Source organism: Danio rerio, chromosome 5 (genome assembly GCF_052040795.2).
Source record: "Danio rerio strain M-AB ecotype USA chromosome 5, GRCz13ab, whole genome shotgun sequence".
NCBI classification, from domain to species: Eukaryota; Metazoa; Chordata; class Actinopteri; order Cypriniformes; family Danionidae; genus Danio; species Danio rerio.
Genome location: NC_141025.1, coordinates 9,731,906 through 9,756,563, shown reverse-complemented (window position 1 = coordinate 9,756,563; position 24,658 = coordinate 9,731,906). Strand labels below are relative to the sequence as shown.

Genomic DNA, 24,658 nt, shown 5'->3' with positions numbered 1-24,658 from the left:
CGAAAATAATCTAAATAACCATCAAAGCACCATTTGTTTCATACTGCGAAGAATGTTTAAATATAATAAAACCCTATTTAGAATAATTAAAACATTTTTCTTTTTATAGGCTAGATTGCAACCACTTTACAGCTGCAGAATATAGATCCAATAACACACTAAAACAAAAACAAAAGTCCCATCTTTTTGTTTGAAATCTTTCCATCTACTGAATTTCTCATTCAATGTTGCACTCTTAAAAATACAGGTTTTTACATTGATGAATCTTTCAGTGAACAATTCTTTACCGTTTATTGGCTAAGGAGACATATGGTGAACTTGACATTGATTACAATATAATTGTTTATTTATTGAGTTTAGTTACTTTATTTATTTATTTATTAGTCAGTCATAAAAGTTCAAAAGTCTTGTAATAACCCTCAGTAACATAATCTCCACTGAAGCATCAATGCGAAAAATGTAAAAACAGCAACAAAAAAAGAGAATATTTAAAATGCATTTTTAATTTATTTATTTATTTGTCTATCATCTTATTTTAAACACACACACACACACACACACAAACACATATATATATATATACATATATGTGTGTGTGTGTGTGTGTGTATTTAAAATAAGATGATAGACAAATATAATATATATTATATATAATATTAAATATAAATTAAATTAAGAATCTTTTATTTATTTATTTTTGGACCAGACCATACTCTCCACGATAACCGTTTTCAAGGTATATCGCAGTTTGGAAAAGTCAAGGTTTCAAAACTGCCAAAATTTTCTCCTATACCATTCGTAACATATGTGTACGATTTTAAAAATAATTTTAAGGACAAAAATATTTGCGGCAGAAAAGATATCCAAATTAAACTGTAAAGAAATCAGTGTTTTTTAAAACTAATGATGACAGCAGAAGTCAATGATTCATCTTAATTAATTAGCCTGGCATGTTTACTGCTCCAAAATATTATAAATGTCTCTAAAAATAAAATATATTGTGTTCAAAGGAGAAAAAAAGTAGTTGTTTTTTATCCAGACACTTAAAAAGAATCTATTTTAGGGCAGTAATCACAAAATCGTGAAACAGTGATATTTTTATCCAAGGTTATCATACCGTCAGAATCTTATACCAGCCCATGCCTAATCTATACTGAAGCACCAACACTAATAAAGCACCTTTAATATTTTGAATCGGGGTTTAAAAAACTACCCCTGTGTGGTAGCAGGCTGCCCACGCTCCCGAAATATAATAGGAGGTGTAATGGCCACATTAGGCATGCCGTAGTTTGGGAAGTAGGGATTGTGATGATGATGATGATAATACGTCGGTGGAGGATAAAAAGGGTACGAACCAAAACCTTGAGAACCCAGGAGAGGATTTAAGTGCTGAAAGTTGAAAGGCTGAAAATATGGGCTGACATGAGGACCGAGTAATGCAGAACTCTGAAGAGGACGCCCTATATTTGGATATGCCTGAGGAAGATTATTAGCTGGCATAACCATTGCATTCTGGGGCAGGACGGGGCCATATTGGGCTGGAAGAGTCATGACCTGAGCTGGGTTTTGGATGGCGGGGACTGGCTCTGCATTAGCAAGCATTAACTGCTGTAGAGGCGCTGGTTTGGGAGTTTCTGCAGCCACCGGTCTGTCCTGCTGGGGAGCACCAGAGATAAAAAGGTTAATCTGTGGGACGGGGGCCTGCGGGGCTGGTTTGGGGTCTGCAGGAGGGCTGGGGTTGAACGGTAGAGGATTGAGCACGTATGAAGTCTGGACCTGCGGAGGAAGCTCTTGCAGACCTGTTGGTTTTGTGGTCGGGTTAGTGATTGGAGGTTTGTTGACGTTCGCTAGAGTGTCTCTCATCTCAGTTAGCAAGGCTTGCAATGCCTATAGAGGGAAAAGGGAATGCATTCGAGTCAATTCATATTCATTTCTTGAGCGCTTTTACAATGTAGATTCTGTCAAAGCAGCTTAACATACATTTAAAGTCCAAATACAGTTAAAGTCAAAATTATTCGCCCCCTTGTTTATTCTTTTACACCAATTTCTGTTTAACGGAGAGAAGATATCGTCAAACATAATAGTTTTAATAACTCATCCCTAATAACTGATTTATTTTATCTTTGCCATGATGACAGTAAATAATATTTGACTAGATATTGTTAAGACACTTCTATACAGCTTAAAGTGACATTTAAAGGGTTAACTAGGTTGATTAGGTCAGAGGTTTTCAAACTGTGGTTCTCTAGTGGGTCGCACAGTGAACAAAGTTCGGTCGCGCAACGTCACATAGCTGCAGCTACATTGCGGTGAATCAAAACCAGTACGATTGATGGCAATAACTCAAAAACCTCTTACCCTAAAAAGATCTAAAGTGTGTTTCCTACAAAAAGACAAAGCTGGTTATATTTCACAGCTGTCTTTTTCTTTTTTTAGCTTGACATTACAAGCACTGCTCCGTTTGAGCCCTCGCAATCTGCGTTTAGCCGACAGAGCTCGCGCTGAGCGGAGCTCTCAGTAAAGGACCGTCGGAAAAGTGCTTATTTTATTTATTTTTTTAGTTTTTTGCTCCGTCATGCGTGCTTTATTTTAAACACAACTAATTTTCTCTTAAATGAGCACAAACAGTTACTAAAGTAGTGGAATGCTTCATTATAGATCTGTGCATTCTTACATTAACACCTGTTATAAAGCCAAACACAATGAGAAGTTCATTTGCTTCTCTTCACTAAATAACTATGGTAACTTTAATTAATATGCAAATACAATTAAAAGTGAAGTAGATTTTATAGCTTTATTTAATTTCTGGATAGGCCATTGATTTTAATAGGCTAAACCTTTTATGTTATTGTCAATATTTTCTAATGTTTGCTATGTATTCTATCATTTGAAGCTATTTGTTGTCCAATATTTTTTACATCCCAACGTTGACAGATTGCTAATCAATAAATAGCTATAGTGCTATCTGTTAGGTTTAACGTCACCTAATGTTATGGAAGGGTATAGATGTTATGGAAAATCGTAATAGTAATGTAACTACCCCCATCATTCCTTCCACAAGCAAATGTGTAAATATTAGATCTATTCAGCTATAATATTAATTGCATTGGCATATTCATCTGACGTTTTCCCAGCTTGTAGTCGATCAAAAAACTATTTAGTTTCTTATGACTATACACTAGCAGTGGAATTTACTGCGATGTGACAGGGCTTGATCATAATCAAGTGGCTTGATCATCATATTCTCTTATGAAAAAAAGAGGAGTATCTTTTTCAACAAAAAATAATCACAGTTACGGCCAGCATCCCACAAAAAGCACTTTGTGCCTCATCTTGTGCATATCAAATCGCAAAATCCAAAAAGCCACACACCATAGATTTTTGACTGCTTTGAATGGATACATTTTTTTTTACCCATTTTTCCATATAAAAATATTATGGTGGGTCTTGAGATTGAATTACTTGCCTAGGTGGGTCCTGGAATAAAAACGTTTGGGAATCCCTGAATTAAGTTAACATTTGATTTGCAGGCTATAACAGCACATTCTGCATTCAACTCTTGATGAAGCTGCCAAAGATCAGCTGATTAGGTCAGAATTTCAGTTTTTAAGTGCAAAAAGTAAATTATTGTAATTGTTTTTTCCTTATTACAAGTTGTGTTTCTCTTTTCATTTGTCACACTAATGATCAATCTACAGGTTATTTAGTGCAATAACACATTCTTGAGTCTGAAATGTCTGAGTTTTTCAGTTTAAAAGTGAATCAGGTTTAAATGGCAAGAGTTCCTGTGGAGACGAAAGTAACATTGTTATGTATGCGCCACTGCTAATATTCATGCCTTATTCCTCACTTCCACATTAGAGTTTGCAGCGATTTGACTCAGATGTTTTATAAGATTAAAGCATATTGCCAATAATAACAAAAAATATTTGAAAATTTTGGAAAATGTTATCATTTTGCTTTGTTGGATTGCTTTAAAAACAGTTGATGGAGCTAAAATTTTAAATGAAAATGCCACCATCATCTTGTAAAGGTATTTTCCCGTATTTCTCCCGTATTTTTAGTCTTTCTGGCAAATAGACATTAAAAAGCCAAGCCTCCCTATACGCATCCTACACTGCCAAACAGTCTGTTCTGTGCTTTTGCTTTGTTTAGGCGAGAAAACACTTTGAAATGAATATAAAAACGGCGCGATTCCCTTCCTTTTTATTACAAGTGCCGTCACCCCTCCTATGCAGTCCTCAAAACAGTCATATAATGGTGCATGACTGTCAGCTGACGCGCTGCATAGTGTTAAATAGACGATGTTTCCCAAACGGATTCTGTACACGCGATTTGAAGCGGAGCAAAATCCTGGCTTTTGGGTGCGTTTTTAAACAGATATATACACATAATTAATAATAATACCATCTAATAATGTCGATAATGGTGTTTTTTTTTTTCAAACACAAGTTAGGAAAGCAGTCGAATGCTTTCATTATAACATTAGATGTGTGCATTTTTAAAGTGACACCTGTTATTTAATGTAATCACGCAAAAAAAAATAAATCTAAATCAATAAGAGATTCATTCGTTGCTCTTTAATCAAAATGTGAGAGTTATACAGTGAATAAACGGCTAATGATAATAATAATAATAAAAATAAAACATAATACTGAGCATTTAACTGTTTATTTTCAATGATACAGCTCCAAATGAATAATTTGGGGATTTTTATAAAGGAGCCGGGGGGTGGGGGGGGCATATCCCTTATTTTCACATCCCAATGTTGACAGGTATGACAAGTGCGCCATTTGGGACGCAGCTCTTATCTTCAGCACGTATGGTGAAAACTCTAATGGCAGACAGTTGCTTCTCACTCAGGGCTGTTTATGCTAATGAAGGAGAGACTGTCACTAATGGGCGGGGCTTTCCCCCTCTGATGACACGGACAAGGAGAGAATGTCAATCAAAGTGTTTCTGTTGTTTTTATTGAGTGTGATTATAAAAAATACATTTATTGATTTCTTTACTATTAGAGGCTGGTTACATTCACACACTGTTGCCACACAACTGTGTTTAAACCCTTATAAAAGTAATTTTTGCGTAATAAGTCTCTTTTAATGAAATTGACTGTTCGGTTTTACAGTGTTTTCATTATTTCATTTGCACATGATCAATTTCAGGGTTATGAGGTCAAATGTATGCACAAATAAACACTCACCCCCTGTCCGTCCTCTTCACTGGCAGATCTGGCTTCTATCTCATGGTGTTGATCCACCTGTGAGACAAACACATGCCCTTTAAAACCCATTATAGGCATTCCTGTATGCTGAATATGAACGCAATCAAATATACACTTACTGGTGCCGCAGTTATCAACAATAAGTTGCTTAATAACAGCACTGTTATCTTCATGATGCAAGTATATCTGCAATGAATATACATATGAAAAACTTGAAATGCAAATAAAAAGCATGCAATTTACATTAATACCAGCTTATTATAAATACTTTAAATAGGCTTACACTATCCTTATAAATAATCTGTCCTAATATATAAACTGCATAGTTGCAATCTAAACAACTACATTCTTGCTTAAAAAAAGCCTTAAAAGTACATGATGTTTTCCAACAACTGCAAGATTTGTCCATCTGTAATGAGTCTATTGATCTGCTGTCACTCTATGTGGGTGGAGTAATACACAAGGGTGAAGAGGCTGTATGAGCGCTGTGTAAAAGGCTGAATTATCATGTGCATTTGTTTATTTGACAAAACATGTCTTTTTGACTCAAGAAGGTCCACACTGACTCCAAAGGCAGATACTGATAAGATCAGGGCCTGTTGTGTGGACTTTGGGGGTTTTATGATGTGGTCACATGTTGATTGGTCCGTTTGAATGTGTCAGCATTTGGGCTTTAGTCACATGGTCAGGAAAGAGTCTCTGACTCTACTGCAATCAGGCTAACTTCTGGGCCTGCTCTCTTTGTCTCTCTCTCCCTCCCCGTGTCTCACCTTCTACCTCTGGTAACTTTAATTTTACATTTAGGCTGGGTCCTATTAATATCATATGTTTTATCATTTCATATTTGATCATTTTATACAGTTATTTGTAATTAATTCAGCTGTATCCATAAATAATTATTGTCATTAAATCATCTCATTTTCAAGAATTTGTGAATTACTTTTAATTTAACATCAACATTTAATTGTTCCATATTGCAATACAATACAATCACATAACATCAACGCTCTCCCACATTTATAGCTATTAATACTGCCCTTATTTCTGTTTTTGGTATGAGATTGCAGAAGAATGGTTTGACTAGAAATGTACAGTTTTTTTTACCATCATGCTTTTTAGTCATTCGGCAGAACTACAGTTCAAACCGCTGTGGTTAAAACCCATTCTTACAGCTGTTATTGCAGAACATCAAAGGTTATCAGCCTAATCAGAATCAAGAACCAGACAGAACTGTTGTATAAATATATATACAGTTGAAATCAGAAATATTAGCCCCCCTGTTTATTTATTTACCCAATTTCTGTTTGACAGAGAGAAGATGTTTTCAACACATTTCTAAACATAACAGTTTTAAAAACTCATTTCTACTAACTGATTTATTTTATCTTAGCCATGATGACAGTAAATAATATTTGACTAGACATTTTTCCAGACACTTCTATACAGCTTAAAGTGACATTTAAAGCCTTAACTAGGTTAACTAGGCAGATTAGGGTAATTAGATAAGTTATTGTATAAAGATGGTTTGTTCTGTAGACTATATATCAAAATAATATATAGTCTAAAGGGGCTAATAATATTGACCTTAAAATGGTTTTTAAAAAATTAAAAACTGCTTTTTTTCTAGTTGAAATAAAACAAATAAGACTTATTCCAGAAGAAAAAATATTATCAGACATACTGTGAAAATTTCCTTGCTAAACATCATCTGGGAAATATTGAAAAGGAAAAAATTCAAAGGGGAGATAATAATTCTGACTTCAACTGTATATATTAATAATGCAAAAATAATTTCTAAACGCAAAGGTGCTATTAAAAAAGCACCTTAATTTATTTACATTATTATAAATGTGTTAATTTTTCCTTTTTATTAAAAGTATTTATTAAATTAATTTTGTTTGTAACTGATCTGATTAATACATATTTTTCATTCATTTATTGAATGTTTCCATCTGATTATCAAACTATCGTCTGCAATAAAATATCGATATTATGCATGTGAAAGCCTTTAAATACAGAAGCTATTTAACAAACAAAACATTTGCATTAATATTTTGACCTCAAATGCCAATTAAACTCTATTGTTAAATACATTTTATTTTTCCCAATATGATCAGCAACATTATAATGACATGCATAGAAAATGATAAATACCTTACCTCAAAATCTCTTGTAAAAAGCTGAAGCGAAGCTCCCTAAGATTTGTGTATTGATGGTGCTGAAGATGCTTTTAAGGCCTTTGAGCATTGTAGAAATTGGGATTCATCCAATCAGCGGTGCTGTTTGTTTTTCAAATGTCCCCTAAAATTGCAGAATGTCTCAATATTAAACACATTTACCACTAAAAACTGCTATACCTTATAATTAAACCCCGGTTATGGGTTTCCAAATGTGTTTTAATATCATTATTACATGATGCAATGTGTGTGTAGCGCAATACTACATGTCTAGGTATGTTACGCAAGTGTCTTGTCCTTTAGATATATTGAGCAGAGATATAAACGACACACAAACAAGTCGACTGACTCACTGTGGGAGGAGAATTAGAGGAAAACACCCTGGAAACACACCTGAAATCAAACATTAAAGATGATCATCGGTTAATAATAGCTATTTTATTAGGTTTTGATGCTCTTTAAAGTGATAATTCACCCAGAAATTAAAGTTTCCTTGTTATTTACTTACACACACTCACTTGGTTGTACACATTTAAGAATTTATTTCTTCTGTTAACAAGGAAACAAGATATTCTGACAAAATGGCGGGAAAATGCACCTTTTGATATTCACAGGATACATTTATTATGGAAGTCGATATTAATGTATCTTCATTTATTATATATAACTTCAAGTATATCTTAATCTGTGTTATAGTAACCTCAAACAGGTATGTAGGAGTAATTTATGACAGATTTCGTATTTTGAGGTGAACTGCCCCTTTAAGAAAAATATAATGGCGTCGCGGTTTGATAATAAGCGGTTTTGGTAGAAAATACACACATAAACATGTTATTTTAAGCCATTTTTCAGTGTTTTGTATAGATATATCACTCTGTTTTGTACAATATTCAATCTGCTGCTAAGCCTTATACAAAGTTTGTTCATCAAAAAATGATTGTGAAATGTTGCAGATACTTGAGGGAGGTGTCACAGATCAGTGTGGCGAGGGATTTCTCCACCTCTCAAACTCTTTAATTAATTTAAAACCATCTAGAGCGATTTAAAAGATTAAAAGCCAAATTATCAAATCCACAGCATGCAATTATGGGCAATTACCACAAGTTTTATTGGGTGAATGACAAAAGGTTGCCGTATAAAAACTAAAGCTTGTGGAATAGCATAGTATTAACAGCAGAAGTTGTTGGGATGTGAAAACGAGAAACAGGTAAGTGAAAATAGTAATCTATATCTGAAAACATTTATATGTTTACTTGCCTTCGGGGTCACGGATCAAATTTTGCAGGGCAGAATCAGCTATGGCAACTTTAATCTTCGTTTACTATCTCCTGACTGCAGTCTGTCTCAATCTGGCTGCTCCAGTGAGTTAATAAAATATTATATAACGCAAAAATAACATATATAAGACTGAATGGATTATGTCTGTTTTTATATAGGTGGAGAAAACCAGGAGCAGGAGGACTAGAGATATGAGTATAGAGGTAATCACTTCCAAATCTAGGCTTGTTCAGGGAAAATGCAAAGGAAATAAATATTATCAAAGAATCATTTTTATGTATAAATCGCTTTATAATCGACACCTCACCTCATAGGCTGTCTGTTAAATTTGACAATTTCCATATTAAAACCGTGTTTGAAATGAGAAATCCAAACGATGTAGTTGAATTTTAATTCTGCACCAAACATTGCAGATATGTCTTGGAAAATGCAAATTGAAATGCAGGAATACATCACCATTTAACACATTGCATTGCCATTTTGCATATTACATTTCGAAATGAATTATGCTAGTCACATGCCTCCATAAATTCTAGCCAACTACTTCGTAGTCAAACTTTTAATAAATGTGGTTTAATTACCTCAACGCTTGTGATTTAAAGACTGTTTAAATATGTTTCTATGATTAGATGATGTTTCTCACCTCTGTCATCCCTGCTGAGGTAAAAAAAAAAAAAACATTGAAATGGTGTTTTAATTGAACCAATGTATTTGTTGTTTTTGTTTTTTTGCTATTATAGTGGCATGCAACAAACTGATCTTAATAGAATTCCTGCTGAAAAAAAAGAATTCTTAAACCAGCATAGGCTGGTTTTAGCTAGTCGACCAGCCTGTTTTTAGAGTGGTTTTGGCCATTTCAGCCTGGTTTTAGCTGGTCAGGCTGGGAAATGACCAACTAGCTTGACCAGCATAGCTAGGCTGGGAGCATATCCAAAACCAGCTATGTCCAGCTTAAACAAGGCTCCTTTGTTTAAAGGCTCCCAAAACCCCTTGACTGGCTAAAACCAGCCAACCAGCTTATAGGCTAGTTTAAGCAGATTTTTTTTTAAACAGGGATGTGTGCCAAAACCAATGCAATCTCATGGCAATTCGTAACTTTTGTACTTAGTGGCTAATCCGTATGAATTCAATCTAATTTATACAATTTAGTACGATTTGCTCATCCCCCAATGACGTTTGAGTTTAGGGGTGAGGTTAGGTGCCACGCCTCCTTTTTAAAATCGTACAATTTTGTACGACTAAACTCGTACAGATTCGTACATATTAGCCACTAAACTGACAAAACGTAAATTACTTACGATTTCTTGTGAGATCAGGCTGGCCAAAACACACTATAAAAAAACGTTGGAGTTATTTTTTTAACCCAATGGTTGAGTTAAAAATATTTGGTGCTTTGTTGTTGTTTTTTTTTACCTTTATTAGATTACTTGTTTAATAACTCAACCAGTTGGGTTACAAACTTTACATTTCAACAAACTTTACTGACACAGAACAGCAGCATTAACATTCATACGTAATGTTGTTTTTGCATTATAAAATTATTAAGCTATAACGCGAAAATATTGTTATTTTTTTATCCAATGACCTCTCTGTGTCGTGTTTTTTCTATTTTTTTCACCAGCACTCTTATTACTGATGATGCAAGCGCACGCTTCATAGCCGATCTATATTAAACGGATAAAAACCCTCAAGTATCTTGAACTAAAATGTAATGGTAATAAAGCCTTTTCAATATTTTTAAAAACTGCATGTTATTTATTTACACAGCCATAATTATAAAATTATTAGTAGTACTAGTCATAGTAGCGATAGTACCAGAACGGAAAAAATAACCTTTATTCAAAATGACCTAATGCATTTGGTTTAATTATATAACCTAATCCCTTTGGGTTAAAATAACCCATAGTTGGGAAAGTGTTATAATAACCTATAGTTGGGTTTTATGTTGGAGTATTTTTAACATAACTATTTTAACAGGGAAGTATGTAAAATCTATTGGTTTTGATGGCTCAGATTTGATTGTGCAGTTGGAATGGTGATTGTAGTGGAAACCATTAGCACTAATGTCTGGTTTCTGTGATTTCAAGAAGGATTTGTCTTGATTAGCTATAATAAACAGTTAATATGGTTTTGTTGAAGTAATAATTCACCTAAAAATGAAAATTTTGTCATCATTTACTTGCCCTCCACTAGTTCCAAACCTGTTTACATTTCTTTCTACTGTTGAACACAAAAAACATTTTGATCAGTGATGAAAAAATTTACTTGCTTAGTACATTTTGGTTTTTAAAATGAAAGCCAGTGGAGTTTTCTTTTCCTATGCATGATATCTTGTTTTGCCTGAGTGTGAAAAAATAGGCAAACTATTCATTTAATACACTTTATATACACATGTATGTAAAATATACATTGGTTTACCTCAACTCTGTTAATCAGTCAATATATTGTGTTTTCAGGACTTATATCAACCAATGCGTCCAGGTCAATCAGGCTTTCCATTTGTTTTCCTCATGCCTACGGATCAGTTTCCTGGAATGCAACTTACGCCCAACATTTCTCCAAGTATCATACGCCCATATTCACCTGGTTTCTACCCATTTCGGTATCCAAATCCCTATCTACCCCCATATTTGCATTCACATCTACATCGATATCCATACCTACATCGATATCCACACCCTGGTCCACGCTTATTCCCCTTCAGGCCATCTGTGGCAGTGCAACCCCCCATTATCGTAGTGGACAGAGTCCCGAGTCCCACCACAGTCTCCCCGACAGCCAGACCCCAAACCACAGCCATTGCTGTTGGATGAGGAGCATCTTTCTGGAGCCCAATCATCACTTTCAGCTATCACATAAAACATGACTTGATTGTGAACTAAACTTGAATTTAATAGATTGTTTAATATGTTTGATAATATTTTTAATGTATTCTTTTTTTGTTCTCAAATTAATGTTCGGACTGGTGTTGAGTGAAACAATCATGGAAATATTAAATATTAGTAATCAAGTTTCTGTCTAATCATTTAGAGCAGGGGTTTGGGGTCCGGGAGGCACAGAAAGCCTTGGGGGTCTGTGAGAATGTTTAAAGTAAATAATAATAATAATAATAATAATAATAATAATAATAATAATAAATAAATCTAAACTAAAATAGATAAATGCTAATAAAAACAGAAATAATATTCAATTAATAAAGTAAACAAAAACTAAAATAAACCAAATCAAGCATCATTAATAATAATAACAACAATAATAAATCTAAATGTCTGTCTGAATTTGGATTAAATATAAATTAAAATTAATGTGTAAATACATTAACAGTAGAAAAAAAATCTTAAAATATTAATATATACTTTAAAATGACATGATAAAAAAAAAAAATAAATAATAAAAAAAAAAAATATATATATATATATATATATATATATATATACTGTACATACATACACACAGGGGTTTGGGGTCCAGGAGGCACAGAAACCCTATCGAGTTCATGGGAATAAGTTATAATAATAATAATAATAATAAACAAATAAATATAAAATAAATAAATGTAACTAAAAATAGATATAATATTTAATGAGCGTGCATCTTTTACATTTTATGTCTGTAGTGTCTGCTTTTTGCTGGCTGAATGTCGGCGGAGTAATACATAAAGGGTAAAGAGGCTGTAGGAGTTCTGATATTGCAGAATATCCCACGGCTATCAGCCAATCAGATTTGAGAACCGGACAGAACTGTTGTGTATATATATATATATATTGCATTTTCCACAGTATAAATTGGGTCTTTATAGCTATTATTTAAATTTGCATCTTTCTCCATTGGCTATTTATATATTTATATTATATAATAATCTCCAAAGCATGGTTTAAAATTTTGGAAAAAAGAACTGAAAATAAGCGTGAAAGAATATGAAAATTCATTTTTGTGATCACGTCGACTCTCTAAACCATAATAATAATAATGCAAAATATGACCGTTTTACAGCAATGAAATAGCTGCAGCCTTGGTGAGAATAACAGCTAAATATAACCAAGTGGAAGAAGATAGATGATAAATAAAAGCGGACCCAAAACTGAACCCTGGGGCACACCGGTAGTGACGAGGACTGATGAAACCCCCAAGAAAGCAGAAACCCCAGAGACCCAGAAACCTCAGGCCAGAGAAAGGCTTGAACCCAGAGGACTCCAGGGAGCAGGCGGGGACCCAGACGAAATGGTTTAATCGCACGGCTCAGACATTCCCATCTCTGATAGCTTCTTTTCTTTATTTTCCATCCAGAGTCTAGTTAAGTTTAGTGCGCCGCAAACCAGTAGTCATCACAACTGTTGCCGATTCAAACTTGAGACGACCGACTCCAACCCACTCCAAGCCTCGTGAGGGCAAAGAACAACCAGCCAGCCACATGCTCAACAGAGGGAGCTTCTTCACATCACATCGGAACACATGTAACACTTCCATCTGAACTGGTGTGAACTAAATGCAACTCTAAAGAGACCATAGAAGGGTTAAATTGATTAATTTTGCTTGGCTTGGTTTGGTCTAACAAAATCCGAGGTTTTCCATCATTACATTCTCTCAACCTGTTATTTTACTTTCTTTACTCTTCTCTACACCTGTATGAATGCATGTTTGTTTTAGATAGTCAATAGTTTCATTTTGTATAAAGAAAGGTGCCTGTGCATATTTATGAATCGAATGTCTTAAACTTTGATCATGCTACCCAGCATAAACATAAATGGGTTTTCATTTTGATAGCAATAGCCGTAATTAAAGTCAACTGTCTGTTCAAACGACCGCTGGACGATTTGTTTATTTGGATTTAGAGTCGATTCCTTTGAAGCCCCGTTCAAATGAATCTTCTTCTTCTTTTTGAGCTAATTATTAATGGTGGAGAACGCATGGGCAGTTTAACTTTGAGCTAATTCGCTACAATGAATAACCAATAAAAGGCAAGTCCTATGAATGAGTCCTGTTCTGATGAGATTTATTTAAAAGAAATTTAACAGACTCCAAAACAAAAAGCAAAAAAACAAAGTTCCATTAAAATACAACTCAAATAGCATCGTTAAACACAGTCAGTTTTACACGTTTTCTTTAAACTACCTGTACATTAGACTTCACAATTGCGACTATTTTCAAATAACTTAAGTAACTTGTTTTGTTTCTTTTAAAAGTGCAAATTCATAATTCATACATGGGGAATTTCATGGGTAAGACGTGGGTACATGGGAAAGTTCACATTTCCTTTGTGCAACGAGAGAGTGAGAAAGAATGAGTGAGTGAGTCAATGAGTGAGTGAGTGAGTGAATGCAGTGTTGCTGACTATGATTTCTGCTCCGCTCCTGTGGAGGACTGAGGCGTGCTGTCCGGCTTCATTATCTGATAGGTGATGAGATACTCTGGGTAGGCCTGGATGAGAAAAAAAAAAAAACAATGACAAAACGTTAAATCCCCCTGAAATCAATTAACACAAGTGATGGGAATAACAACATTATAAATAAACACTGCTACTAACAAAGTTACTTTTGTCAGTAACAAGTTATCAAACAAACGACTGTTTCCTTTGTTACAATACCGTTACTTACAATAAATGCTGCATTTAATATTTAATATACTGTATAATGTGCTGTAACTGAGCTTATTCAAGCAGTTTGTTCAGGAATGGGACATCGGTCAGTGTATAATCAGGGTATTAAACGGAAGATACCATGATTGTGTATGCTTTGGTCATTGGATTTTCATTTGAGAAACGGATATTGGACAAACAAAAAAAACGAAAATTGAAATTCAAAGCGTTTTTTTGATTTTTGTTTTTGAACTTTAAGACGAAAATCAAAACAACTGCTTTTTTTTTTTCATGGTGAAAAGCGGAAAAGCAAAATTCAAAAATGATTTGTGATTTCCAATAACAAAAATAAAATCACCAGAAAACGAAAACGAATAAAGGCTTGTTTTGTTTATATTCTGAAACCAGACAGGCCGACTCATTCACAGTGACGCAATACTGACCTTCTCGCCTACTATAGGCTATTATTTTTCCCACATAATAATGGTATAAAAGACATTTTCTTGTAATAACGTTAAGACATATTTTCCTCATTAAAGCCGTTTATATGGAACAACATAATTGAGGATATATGCATTATTTGCATTGCTGAATAGTTTTCTGAAAATAAAGTTTGTTAAAATCACTTCCACTTCGGGAAGTGTTTTTAAAAGACACGGGATGGTTATCAGGATGTTTGTGCAGCATGCCTCCTTTCAGATAAAATTAATTGTTCATTTTTATTTTAAAATACTATGGCTTATTGAAATGTGCATAACGAACAACTGTATTGATGCCTCCCTCACTTGAAATGACTTGTGATTAAACTTCGGGAAGCGGAAGTATTATGGTTTTAACAATATTAAAACTTTCTTTTCAGAAAAGTGTTCAGGAAAGCAACCTTATGCTTTCATGCTTACATAAGTAACCCAAAAGGTATTACATGTCCTAACACTAAAATTGAAAAAAAAAAAAAAAAAAATACAGATAATAATTTATTCAGATGAGGTTCAAACTTGGGTCAGCAGCGTCGTAACGAATCGTGCTAACCACTAGACCACGATGGCGCTGTTAAGCTGGTGCGTTTGGGATAAAGAATAAGTATTGCACTGTTATCTGCTGCTACTGATGACTTGATCTTTTTCCTCCCCTTTTTAGATTTCTGATCAAGTTACGTCAGATTTATTAATGTAGTGAATCATCTGATTTCTTTGAGCAGGTGTAATATTCATTCATATTAATTATTCAATTTTTTTTATTTACTAAGGTGCCTCTTTTTGGAGTCGAATGATATCATCATCATTAACCTGCAGGCTGCATTTTGCTCACCGGGCTGTGAGAAAATAAATAAAAAGAGCAAAGCTGCGGCAAAATAATGAATAAAAAGAGTGAGGCTATGGTCAAATAAATAAATTAATGAAAAAAGTGCAAGCAGCTAGGGACACCAGCCCTCACGGCCAAAAAAAACGGACCGGCCCACCGGGAGTTCTACCGGTCCTGCTTTTATGTAATGTCAACATAAAGGTTGTTTCATGTAAAACATGCTAACAAAACATAAATATATATTCGATTACCGGCCCTTATACAAGAAATATGTTGCCTTAATGAGTAAAATAAGTCTTAACAAAATCCCGTTATAGCAAGAAAATATCTTTTATAACATAATTAAGTGGAAAAAAATAATAGCCTATAGTAGGCGAGCAGGTCAGCATTGCGTCACTGTGCATGAGTCGTTCTATCTGGTTTCGGAATATAAAAAACAATTCTTTATTCCTTCTGGTGGTTTTATTTTTTGCTATTGGAAATAAAAAAAGAAAATCAAATGATTTTTGAATTTTGCTTTTCCGTTTCTCACCATTAAAAAGAAAAACAAGTTGTTTTTTGGTTTTCGTTTTAATGTTCAAAAACAAAAATCAAAACAACGCTTTTAAATTTAAATTTTAGTTTTTTTGTTTAAAAACGAAAATCAAAAAACGGCTCATTTTTGTTTTTTAATAACCTTTTCTAAAATAAAAATCCAATATCCAAAACATACACTGACCGACAACCATCAACATAACTGATAATGACTGGTGTGTGTGTTCGGGGGTGGGACATCAGCATTACTGATTGTAAGCTGAGAAAAGTTTATATACTATTCTTTCTATGCTAATCAAGGACTACTGAGACATTCCAAGCATGGGATGGGTCCTCACAGGTACAACACACATCTCTGCCATTTGCTTTAAGAAACCATGTGCTTTTCACCATACACACATCATCTGCTCGTGATCTTCCTTTATATAACTATGTCATGTTTGGTGTCATTTGACAGTTTATGACTTCAGTGTTGCAGTGATGAAATCAACAGATGCATTGGTTGATTGTATTTCAATATACAATATATTTACTATTGTTGAGTTATGGCCTGAGGAGAGTATGTTAATGTTCTTCTCCCCCACAATATCTCCTCAACTTTGCTCTCATGTCCATCTGGTTTTGGGGGTTGGTTTTCACTCATGTTTGACAATGCTTTGCTCAGGGAATAATAAGGAAAGGTAACTGTTGATCTGGGAGAATGGCTTTCACTCTGCATCTCCCGCACACCGCTGCGCACAGGGCGGACTGGCCATCTGGCAATTCTGGCAAATGCCAGAAGGGCCGGACCAAATTTTAAATGTGGGCCGGTCAGTTTTTTTAAATATGTATTGTTTTTAAGTGCAGACAGCTTTTATCTCTTGCTAGATGTGATATTATGATGATGATAATAATAATAATAATAATAATAATAAATGTTAAGCATTTGGCCCAATCGGCAACTGCCGCCTGGTTTCAAGATGGGCCGACCCAATCCGAGGTTACCCGGACATAATTAAAATCTGGCAAGAATGTCAAATTATTTTACCATCTGTACACTAAATAGTGAATGTGCGTGTCTGTGGGTGGGGGTCGGTGTTGTAATGTGGGCTGGTGTGGCTACAGTGCCAGGGCTGAATTTTTGTCCCAGTCTGCCCCTGGCTGCGCAGCCTCATATGCTAACAAAGTTTTCACTGGCTTTGTTGCTCAGCAGAGCATATGTAACAGCTAACTTTTTTATACAGTATGTTAGTTTGTTTTATTCTACTGTATATTTAAACATGTAACTTAATAAACAACTTTGCCTGCTTTTAGGCGTTAAGATTCCTCTCTTTATCAATGATGGTAACAACTTTAATGGAGTCAGATTAATTACATTGGAGTGAGATAAATAATGGATTTAAACATGCCATCCTTCAACTGCTTTCTGTTTCCGACTATTGGAGACTATTGGTTCAGAATAGCAGCGTAAGCTTCAAGCCTTAAACTGATGATGACTGGTGTGTGTTACACTTAAATGAATGACTACACATGTGAAATCTCTCTAATCCGTATTTGATGACTAGTCTATGCTTGAGCTATTCTTAGATGTTCAACGACAGCCCAAATTGAGCCTTGTTTTAGCTAATACATCTATGTTTAGATGTCGATTAGACTTCTTTTGAACACAAAAAATGGCATGTACCTAATGTGAGTCTATGATTTTATTTGCTGTATTTAGACGTCTATTAAACAAAAAAATTGCACTAAACGTACCTGTTCTCCGCGATAGATCACATACTCTGCGTAGGCCAGGCCGTTGACACTGGGACGGCCGATCACAGAGTGGTGCCCAGGCGGAGCGTGGGCCATCTTCATGGCACTGAACTGCAAGAAGGATTTTCCCAATGTCACACGGCAGAACAACATTTGCCTGGAAATCAACACAAAGGAGAATTAGGACATCATCCAGTGCATTATGCCGTTGTGTGTTATTGTGGTTGTTTGTGTTACCTGTGGCACAGGTAACAGGAACGATCCTTGTGAGTTGGGCATCCTGTACCACCACCGATGCCGTAGACGTACTGGTTACTCTTTGAAGAGTTCTCTGCAAAATATATACCCGCTCCAAACATGCCGCCGATATACGCATGACGCTCATCAAAGCCTTTATGGATGATGGCGTTTATAAACGGAGATCCTGGAAAATAAAAATAATATTAATTGCACATCATTTATATATTAAACCAAATCTATAACACCAATTCCATAAATGTGTGGTTTGATGAATACAAATTTAGCACTGAACTATGGAGGTATTAATTATAATGCAGATCAATGTTTAAAAAAATACATTTGAATGTTTATCTGTAAATAAAACATGGTCAGATTTGTACAACTGTTTCTGAAATACAATTTTTCTGTTTTCTATTTTAATATATTTTAAAGGGGAACTATAATGCAAAAATCACTTTTATAGGGGGTTTAAACAGTTTTTTGTCAGCAGTGCATGAATATAACCAGCATCTAATGATAAAAATTTATTAATTTTTATAATCACACTTGATAAAAACAGTCAGCAGAAACAATTTGATTGGCATTCTCTTTTTGTACATGTCATCAGAGAGATAAAGCACCGCCCACTAGTGACCATCTCTCCCTCACAAACATAGGATGTTAGTCTTGTTTTTAAATCTGCCACTATGCTGACACACAAGCATTTGTAGCTCCGCCCTCTTTTGAAAAGAACACAATCACATTTGAATTTAAAGCGACAGCCACCAAAACAGCATAATTAGGATCAAAGCCTAAAAAGGAGTGTTTTAAAGACTTATAAAACATTATTTACGTGATATTTTGAGCTAAAAATTCTCTTTTAAATAGGAATTTATTCAGTCATGCAAAGCGAAATTTTTAAGGATAAATGCTCCAGTCTTCAGTGTCTCAAGATCCTTTAGAAATCAGTATAATATGCTGATTTGGAGCTCAACATTTTCAATATTTGTTCTATTATGAATGTTTAAATTAGCGGTAACCTTCAAACCTTTTTCAACATATTAGGAATCAAAAAAAACAAACAAACAAACAAACAAACAAAAAAACTAAAGAACCATTTACTTGTCGTTAGTAATATTAATAATCTTAACAATAATTATTGTTAAAAGTTATAAAAATAAACTTTAATTGAAATGAATTAAGATCTTCATTGTCATATTTCATCAATTGAATGCAATCCTACTAAAGAAAAGCTAAAATAAAAGTGTTTTTGGAACATTTGAGGACTGTTGTTGAATATTTCTGCAAAGACTATGACACATTTTTAAGAGAATCTGATTGATAGATATTACAAGAATACATTTCTTTTTTGTTTTGAAACAAATACATTTAAAAATGTACAAACATTTTCCTTATTGTTTTTGGATCTTACCGTGAAACAGCATTCGCTCATTGTGGTGATTGTGATTCTCGTCCGCGATCTCTTTCTGCCTGTGTGTGTATCGCTCTCTCAGTTTCTTATTCACCACCTTCTGGATCTAAATGCACACGACAATTTCAGTTTTAGACTGGATATCTGACTACAACAGACCAATTTAACATATATAACACACTCAAATATGGTGCCAGGTCATATACTGTCATGCACTTCAATCAAATGTTTCAATTAAATATGTTTGGTAACAGTTTACATTAGGGTTGTATTAGTTAACGTGAACTACGAAAATGAACAAACAATGAACAATATATTTAATACAGTATTACATCAAGTTAGTTAATGTTGGTTAATGAAAATAAAGTTGCTCATTATCAATTTACGCCAACTCACAGTGCATTAATGTTAGCAAGCATGATGTGGATGATATAATGCAAATGTTGAAACCTCATTAATAAATGCTGTTCAAGTATTATTCATTATTATTCCACGTTAGTAAATACATCATTAACTATTGAAAGATTACTGTAAAGTGTGACCGTGTGTTCCAATTTAAACAATAGATTTATTTAATGTGTAAAGGAATATGTAGACAACGTTTTACCTTAATGACATTGTAACGACTGAAAACGCCACCTGCATTTCCGCCATCCCTGTGTTCCCGAATTGTGCTTTGCATCTGTGACAAACAAAAACCCCATCAAACACAAATCCAAAGCAGACAGATAAATGAAATAATCGAAAAGTGTTCATGCAGGGTATATAAAGGATTCAGAAAACAAAATGCAAAACCTTTTAGGACTCTTTCCATACATTTTAAGACCTTATCTGCACTTTAGGTTTCAACTGGTAACATTGGCGACATTTTAACTTGCAGTACATTTAGCTAATAATAATTGTAAGAACAATCTACATTAGTGTGGGCAGATAGTGATTTAAAATAAAAACTGAAATATGTTGTAAAAACAATGTGTTTTTATGAAATAGTATTAGATAAAACATACCTGCAACCTAGGGTTATCACGATACTGGAATTCGATACCAGTCGATACCGAAATTTTAAAAACGTCCTTCTCCTGCTAACATTTATGTACTGTTGAGCTCGGTCTTAAACAGCGTTGATTGGCCATTGTGTTCACGTGCTCAACAGAAATGACTGTGATTGGCCGTGAAGGTCACTGAACTCACCGCTGTTTACTGAGTGTAACCACAGATACAGGGACACTGGAGCGTTTTAAAGATGCAAAGATCAGCTGGTCTGTTTATGAGCTGACATACGAGCGATTCGCTGATGAATTGACTGATCCACGCTCAAATGTTAGCTGGAAATGAACGTTTTTAAAATTTCAGTACCGATTGGTATCGAATTCCAGTATCGTGACAACACTACCTCCACCTAAGCTAAAATATCGTGATATACTGAATAAAAATGCTAATTTACTCTCTTCTAGCAGGTGGCTCCTATACAACAACTGGAATGACAGCGTTTCATTGCCTACTGCAGTAAACAAAGCAGCGTGCTGTCAAATCTAGGTATGGGACGATAACCATTTTCAAGGTATATATTGGTTTGGAAAAGTCAAGATTTTAAAACCAGCAAAATTTTCTGCCATACCGTTTCTATGGTATATTAAACATTTTTTATTTACTTTTTTTACATAGTTTATGCATCTTTTAAAAGAAATCCAAAAATTTTTTTAAATTGTAAAGAAATCAGTGTTTTCGAAACTATTGAAGACAGCAGAAGTCAATAAGTCATTTGAATTAATTAGCCTGGCTTGTTTACTGCTCCAAAATATTTTAAATGTTTCTTAAAATAAACTAAGTTGTGTTCAAAGGGGAAAAGGTTGTCATTATTTACCCAGATGTTTAAAAAGAATATATGTTAGAGCAGTGATCACAATACCATGAAACAGTGATATTTTTATCCAAGGTTATCATAGATATCAAGGTTGTAAGAATCATTTACCAGGCCAAGCCTAGTCAAATCTAGCAGGACTTTACCGATTGGATAAACTATAAAACAACCAAATATTCTCTGATTAAATTCAGGCAAGTTTTAGCATACAACGATACATTTCATGAGCAAAAATGATACATAATTTAATAGCTTATAAAATAGCATTTAAATGGCTTAACATTTTTAACGGCTTTGAATTTCTTTAAATTGATTTATTAACTTTTAATACTTTAAGACCCTTTTAAGATGCTTTACCTCTTCCTCAACGGACTGAAACTCCTTATCATCCACAGCCAGGTCAATCAATACTGTGCCCTGATTGGTGCAGTGGAACGTCAGGTATGGATTGGCACCTGTCAAATCACAGTTAACCAGATTAGAATGCAATAAAAACAAGCATGTAGTGATTCAATAATCTCTCGACTCATATCACGGTTTTAATTCCACTAATTGATAGTTTTTTGCTAAATGAGATTAGAGACATACAGGTTTTAAAAATGTGTTCTTTCATGAAGCTATTGCTGCACTTGTTTTGTGAAATTGAAAAATAACAAAAGAAAATAGAAATTTTTAAATATACCAAAATTAATATTATAATTTAAAATTAATATTATAAATTAATAATATATCAAATTAAATAAGTAACAAAAATCAATTTCTTGATTTTCACAACCAACAGCAACCAACCAACCAACAGTATCTGAGGTTTTCACTAAAGTTACAAGTACAAGCGTGAAAGCAAAGATTGAAGGAGTATACTGACGCTGTGACACGTTACGTGATAGATTCAAAAGACGGAAGAGTCTTTATATATAGACAAGATTAATTAAATATCACGTTTAACAACTATAATGAGACGCCATCCAGCACTGCTCTCTTGAGTTTTGTCCTCAAAGCACCCACTGACTGCTGGAGTTTAGACGCGCGCATACACTGCAGCGCATGACAGAGTGTGTGTGTGTGTGTGTGCTCATGTGTTTACAGCGAAATAGTGTGGAAGGAGGGCTGTTCAGAAATGCTAGATGAAACGCTAATGTGGATGTGGATCGTTTTAATTCTAAAATGACATTTTAAAACTATACACGACGCATGCAACGTGCGTAGCTGTGCATTCATACTTCTGCACGCTGTTATGTTTTGCTCAGCAATAACACTTCCGAAACGCTAGTTGGCACTGAGGTGTAATATTCTTCTGTGTCGAGTTTCTTCTCTGGTGTTTTGTTGTTTCTAAATGCTCCCTAATGTACAAGTGGCCCAAACTTGCTCATTTTGAAGCAGGAACCGGCGGTCGTGCAACAACTGTAACCATGAGGTAAACACAAAACAAAACTTTCCATACGGAGCTCTTTCACGGGACTCCACACTTGTAAACACTCGTCAGCGCTAATCCCAGACCAATTCGACCAATCACACAGCTTGCGCTACGCGTCGTTGTGACGTGTAGGTACATTTTTTGAGAAGGGAAGGGGGGGTTGAAGGATTGCGATGTCGGCTCCGCATCGTGATGTCTATCGGTGATGGACAATAGCATTGTCTATCGACCCAACCCTACTGCAACATGAACCGATTTTCATCTAAACTAGACGGCATCATTTTAAAATTTGAAGCAAAAACAGAAGGGTCAGACTTTAGATTTGTGAAACTATTTTCATTCTATTTAAGGGAGAAATCCCAGCCTGTGAACCAATGAAGATTCTGAAGCCCGCTGGGATTTAAATGAAACTTGAATGGTGTCTTTTGGAAATGCAAGTGTAATATGTGGAAAAGACTGTAATCATGCTAAAATAAAGTATTTATCCTAAAAATTCGGCTTTGCATAACAGGAATAAATTCCAATTTAAAGGGGAACTATTATGCCCATTTTTTAAAAGATGTAATATAAGTCTCTGATGTCTCTAGTGTGTGTGTGTGTGAAGTTTTAGCTCAACATAGCCTTAAATAATGTTTTATCTCTCTTTAAGGCTTTGATCCTAATTGTGCCATTTTGGTGACTGTCACTTTAAATTCAAATGAGAATGTGCTCTTTTGAAAAGATGGCGGAGCTACAAAAGCCTTTGTTTCAGAATAGTGGCATTCAAAAACAAGACTAACGTCCTGTGCTACTGGAAAGAGCTTCCCCCTCTAATGATGTACAAAGGGAGATTGTCAATCAAAGTGTTTCTGCAGACATTTTTATCATTAGAAGCTGGTTATATTCACACACTGTTGCCACATAACTGTGTTTAAACCCCTTTTTAAACGTATTGTTTAATTCATTGTTTGGAATTTATTGTAGCTGGATGGGTGTTGGGTAGCTTTACACGGACATTCGAAAAATAATGCCTCATTCGCTCTGGGTGGCGACCTGCTGCAAATGTAGATCTACAGCACGGAGAACACAACCGGCCACTGAGCAAGCTGAGAGAGGATCATGTGAGCTCCACTGGTTCTCCTATTGGCTGTCGCTCAAGAACGTCGCTCTTCATTTGCATAAATTTGAAGGATTCTTAACTTTATCTATTTGCTAGACACGCCCACCTGGTCTCCAGTGGTCATTGACCCTCACCTAGGTCGCCGGAAGTTGCTCACTCTGCTTTGAAATGAACAGTCGCTTGTCGCTGCGAGTCGCTCGTAGTGTGAATGAGGTTTAGGATTAAGACCTACAACACTATTTCAGTGGATTTAAGACTTCGTTATTAATATTTAAGACAGTTTAAGACCCTGCAGGCACTCTGAAAAATATATAATCAAAAAAAGAGGAAAGAAATGGTGTATAGATGTTAAAAAGAGACAGATGCTCACCCTGCTGTCCTCCCAGCAGCCTCTCAATGCCTTTAATGAGTTTATGACGGTGTCCGTAAGCGTTGATTCCTATCTCCTTGAGTTCCTCATGACCCATATCAGCCAATACGTCCAGGGTGATCTAAACACACATGCCATCACAGACATGATGAAACCCCGAAACACTGTGTCAGAGGAAATCCACAATTTAAAAATGACCTCTGTGTTTCTCACCTGTTCTCTCTCAAAGATGTCCCTCAAATGTTCAAGGCCTAAACTCTTCAGGAACTGGGAGATGTTCATATCCAGGACAGCTACGGGTAAAATAAAAAGTAGCCAATTAACATTAAGAGTTTAGCCAGATTTTTAAGTGGATCACAGTATAAGCAGTGTTGTCAGATTTCAGAATGACTCTCATGAAGCGGTTCTTTTTAATGAATTAAAGTCATGTAATCTAATC

The 24,658-nt window shown here is 34.8% G+C and overlaps 4 protein-coding genes across 10 annotated transcripts in view; 1 reads left to right on the top strand and 3 right to left on the bottom strand.

Moving 5' to 3' along the window:
- Positions 1–24,658, bottom strand: part of LOC147843842 (uncharacterized) — a 321,661-nt gene that overhangs the window by 34,928 nt on the left and 262,075 nt on the right. The window lies entirely within an intron of this gene.
- Positions 575–7,694, bottom strand: si:ch211-155m12.1. The gene is given in 4 exon segments (NM_001089416.1): positions 575–1,887; positions 5,204–5,260; positions 5,344–5,410; positions 7,384–7,694. Coding segments are annotated over 3 exon segments (789 nt in total). The 5' UTR covers positions 5,398–5,410; positions 7,384–7,694; the 3' UTR covers positions 575–1,209.
- Positions 8,351–11,689, top strand: LOC100002472 (uncharacterized). 2 transcript variants are annotated; one of them, XM_087253276.1, is made up of 5 exons: positions 8,501–8,608; positions 8,687–8,762; positions 8,838–8,882; positions 9,309–9,341; positions 11,136–11,689. In XM_087253276.1, exons 2-5 carry the CDS (start codon positions 8,700–8,702, stop codon positions 11,490–11,492), a joined length of 498 nt encoding a protein of 165 aa, XP_087109402.1. In that variant the 5' UTR covers positions 8,501–8,608; positions 8,687–8,699; the 3' UTR covers positions 11,493–11,689. The 2 variants fall into 2 exon arrangements, 1 of the variants encoding a protein (XP_087109402.1); XR_015490805.1 differs by lacking the exon at positions 9,309–9,341 and having other exon boundaries at positions 8,351–8,608.
- Positions 13,656–24,658, bottom strand: part of tnksb (tankyrase, TRF1-interacting ankyrin-related ADP-ribose polymerase b) — a 318,296-nt gene continuing 307,293 nt past the window's right edge. For 4 of the 6 annotated variants that reach the window (XM_087252593.1, XM_087252590.1, XM_087252592.1 and 1 more), the window contains 8 exons: positions 24,433–24,512; positions 24,220–24,340; positions 21,694–21,791; positions 20,083–20,157; positions 19,476–19,581; positions 18,062–18,248; positions 17,825–17,981; positions 13,656–14,097 (listed from right to left, as the gene is read on the bottom strand). In XM_087252593.1, coding sequence (XP_087108719.1) covers positions 14,011–14,097; positions 17,825–17,981; positions 18,062–18,248; positions 19,476–19,581; positions 20,083–20,157; positions 21,694–21,791; positions 24,220–24,340; positions 24,433–24,512 — 911 coding nt within the window. In that variant the 3' untranslated portion in view covers positions 13,656–14,010. 6 annotated transcript variants of the gene reach the window in all.

Excerpts from the sequence above, each read along its gene's own strand:
- LOC100002472 (XM_087253276.1), top strand. The coding sequence starts at position 8,700 with ATGGCAACTTTAATCTTCGTTTACTATCTCCTGACTGCAGTCTGTCTC. Across the intron at positions 8,883-9,308 it reads CTAGAGATATGAGTATAGAG|ATGATGTTTCTCACCTCTGT; the intron begins GTAATCACTTCC and ends TTCTATGATTAG. Across the intron at positions 9,342-11,135 it reads CCTCTGTCATCCCTGCTGAG|GACTTATATCAACCAATGCG; the intron begins GTAAAAAAAAAA and ends TTGTGTTTTCAG.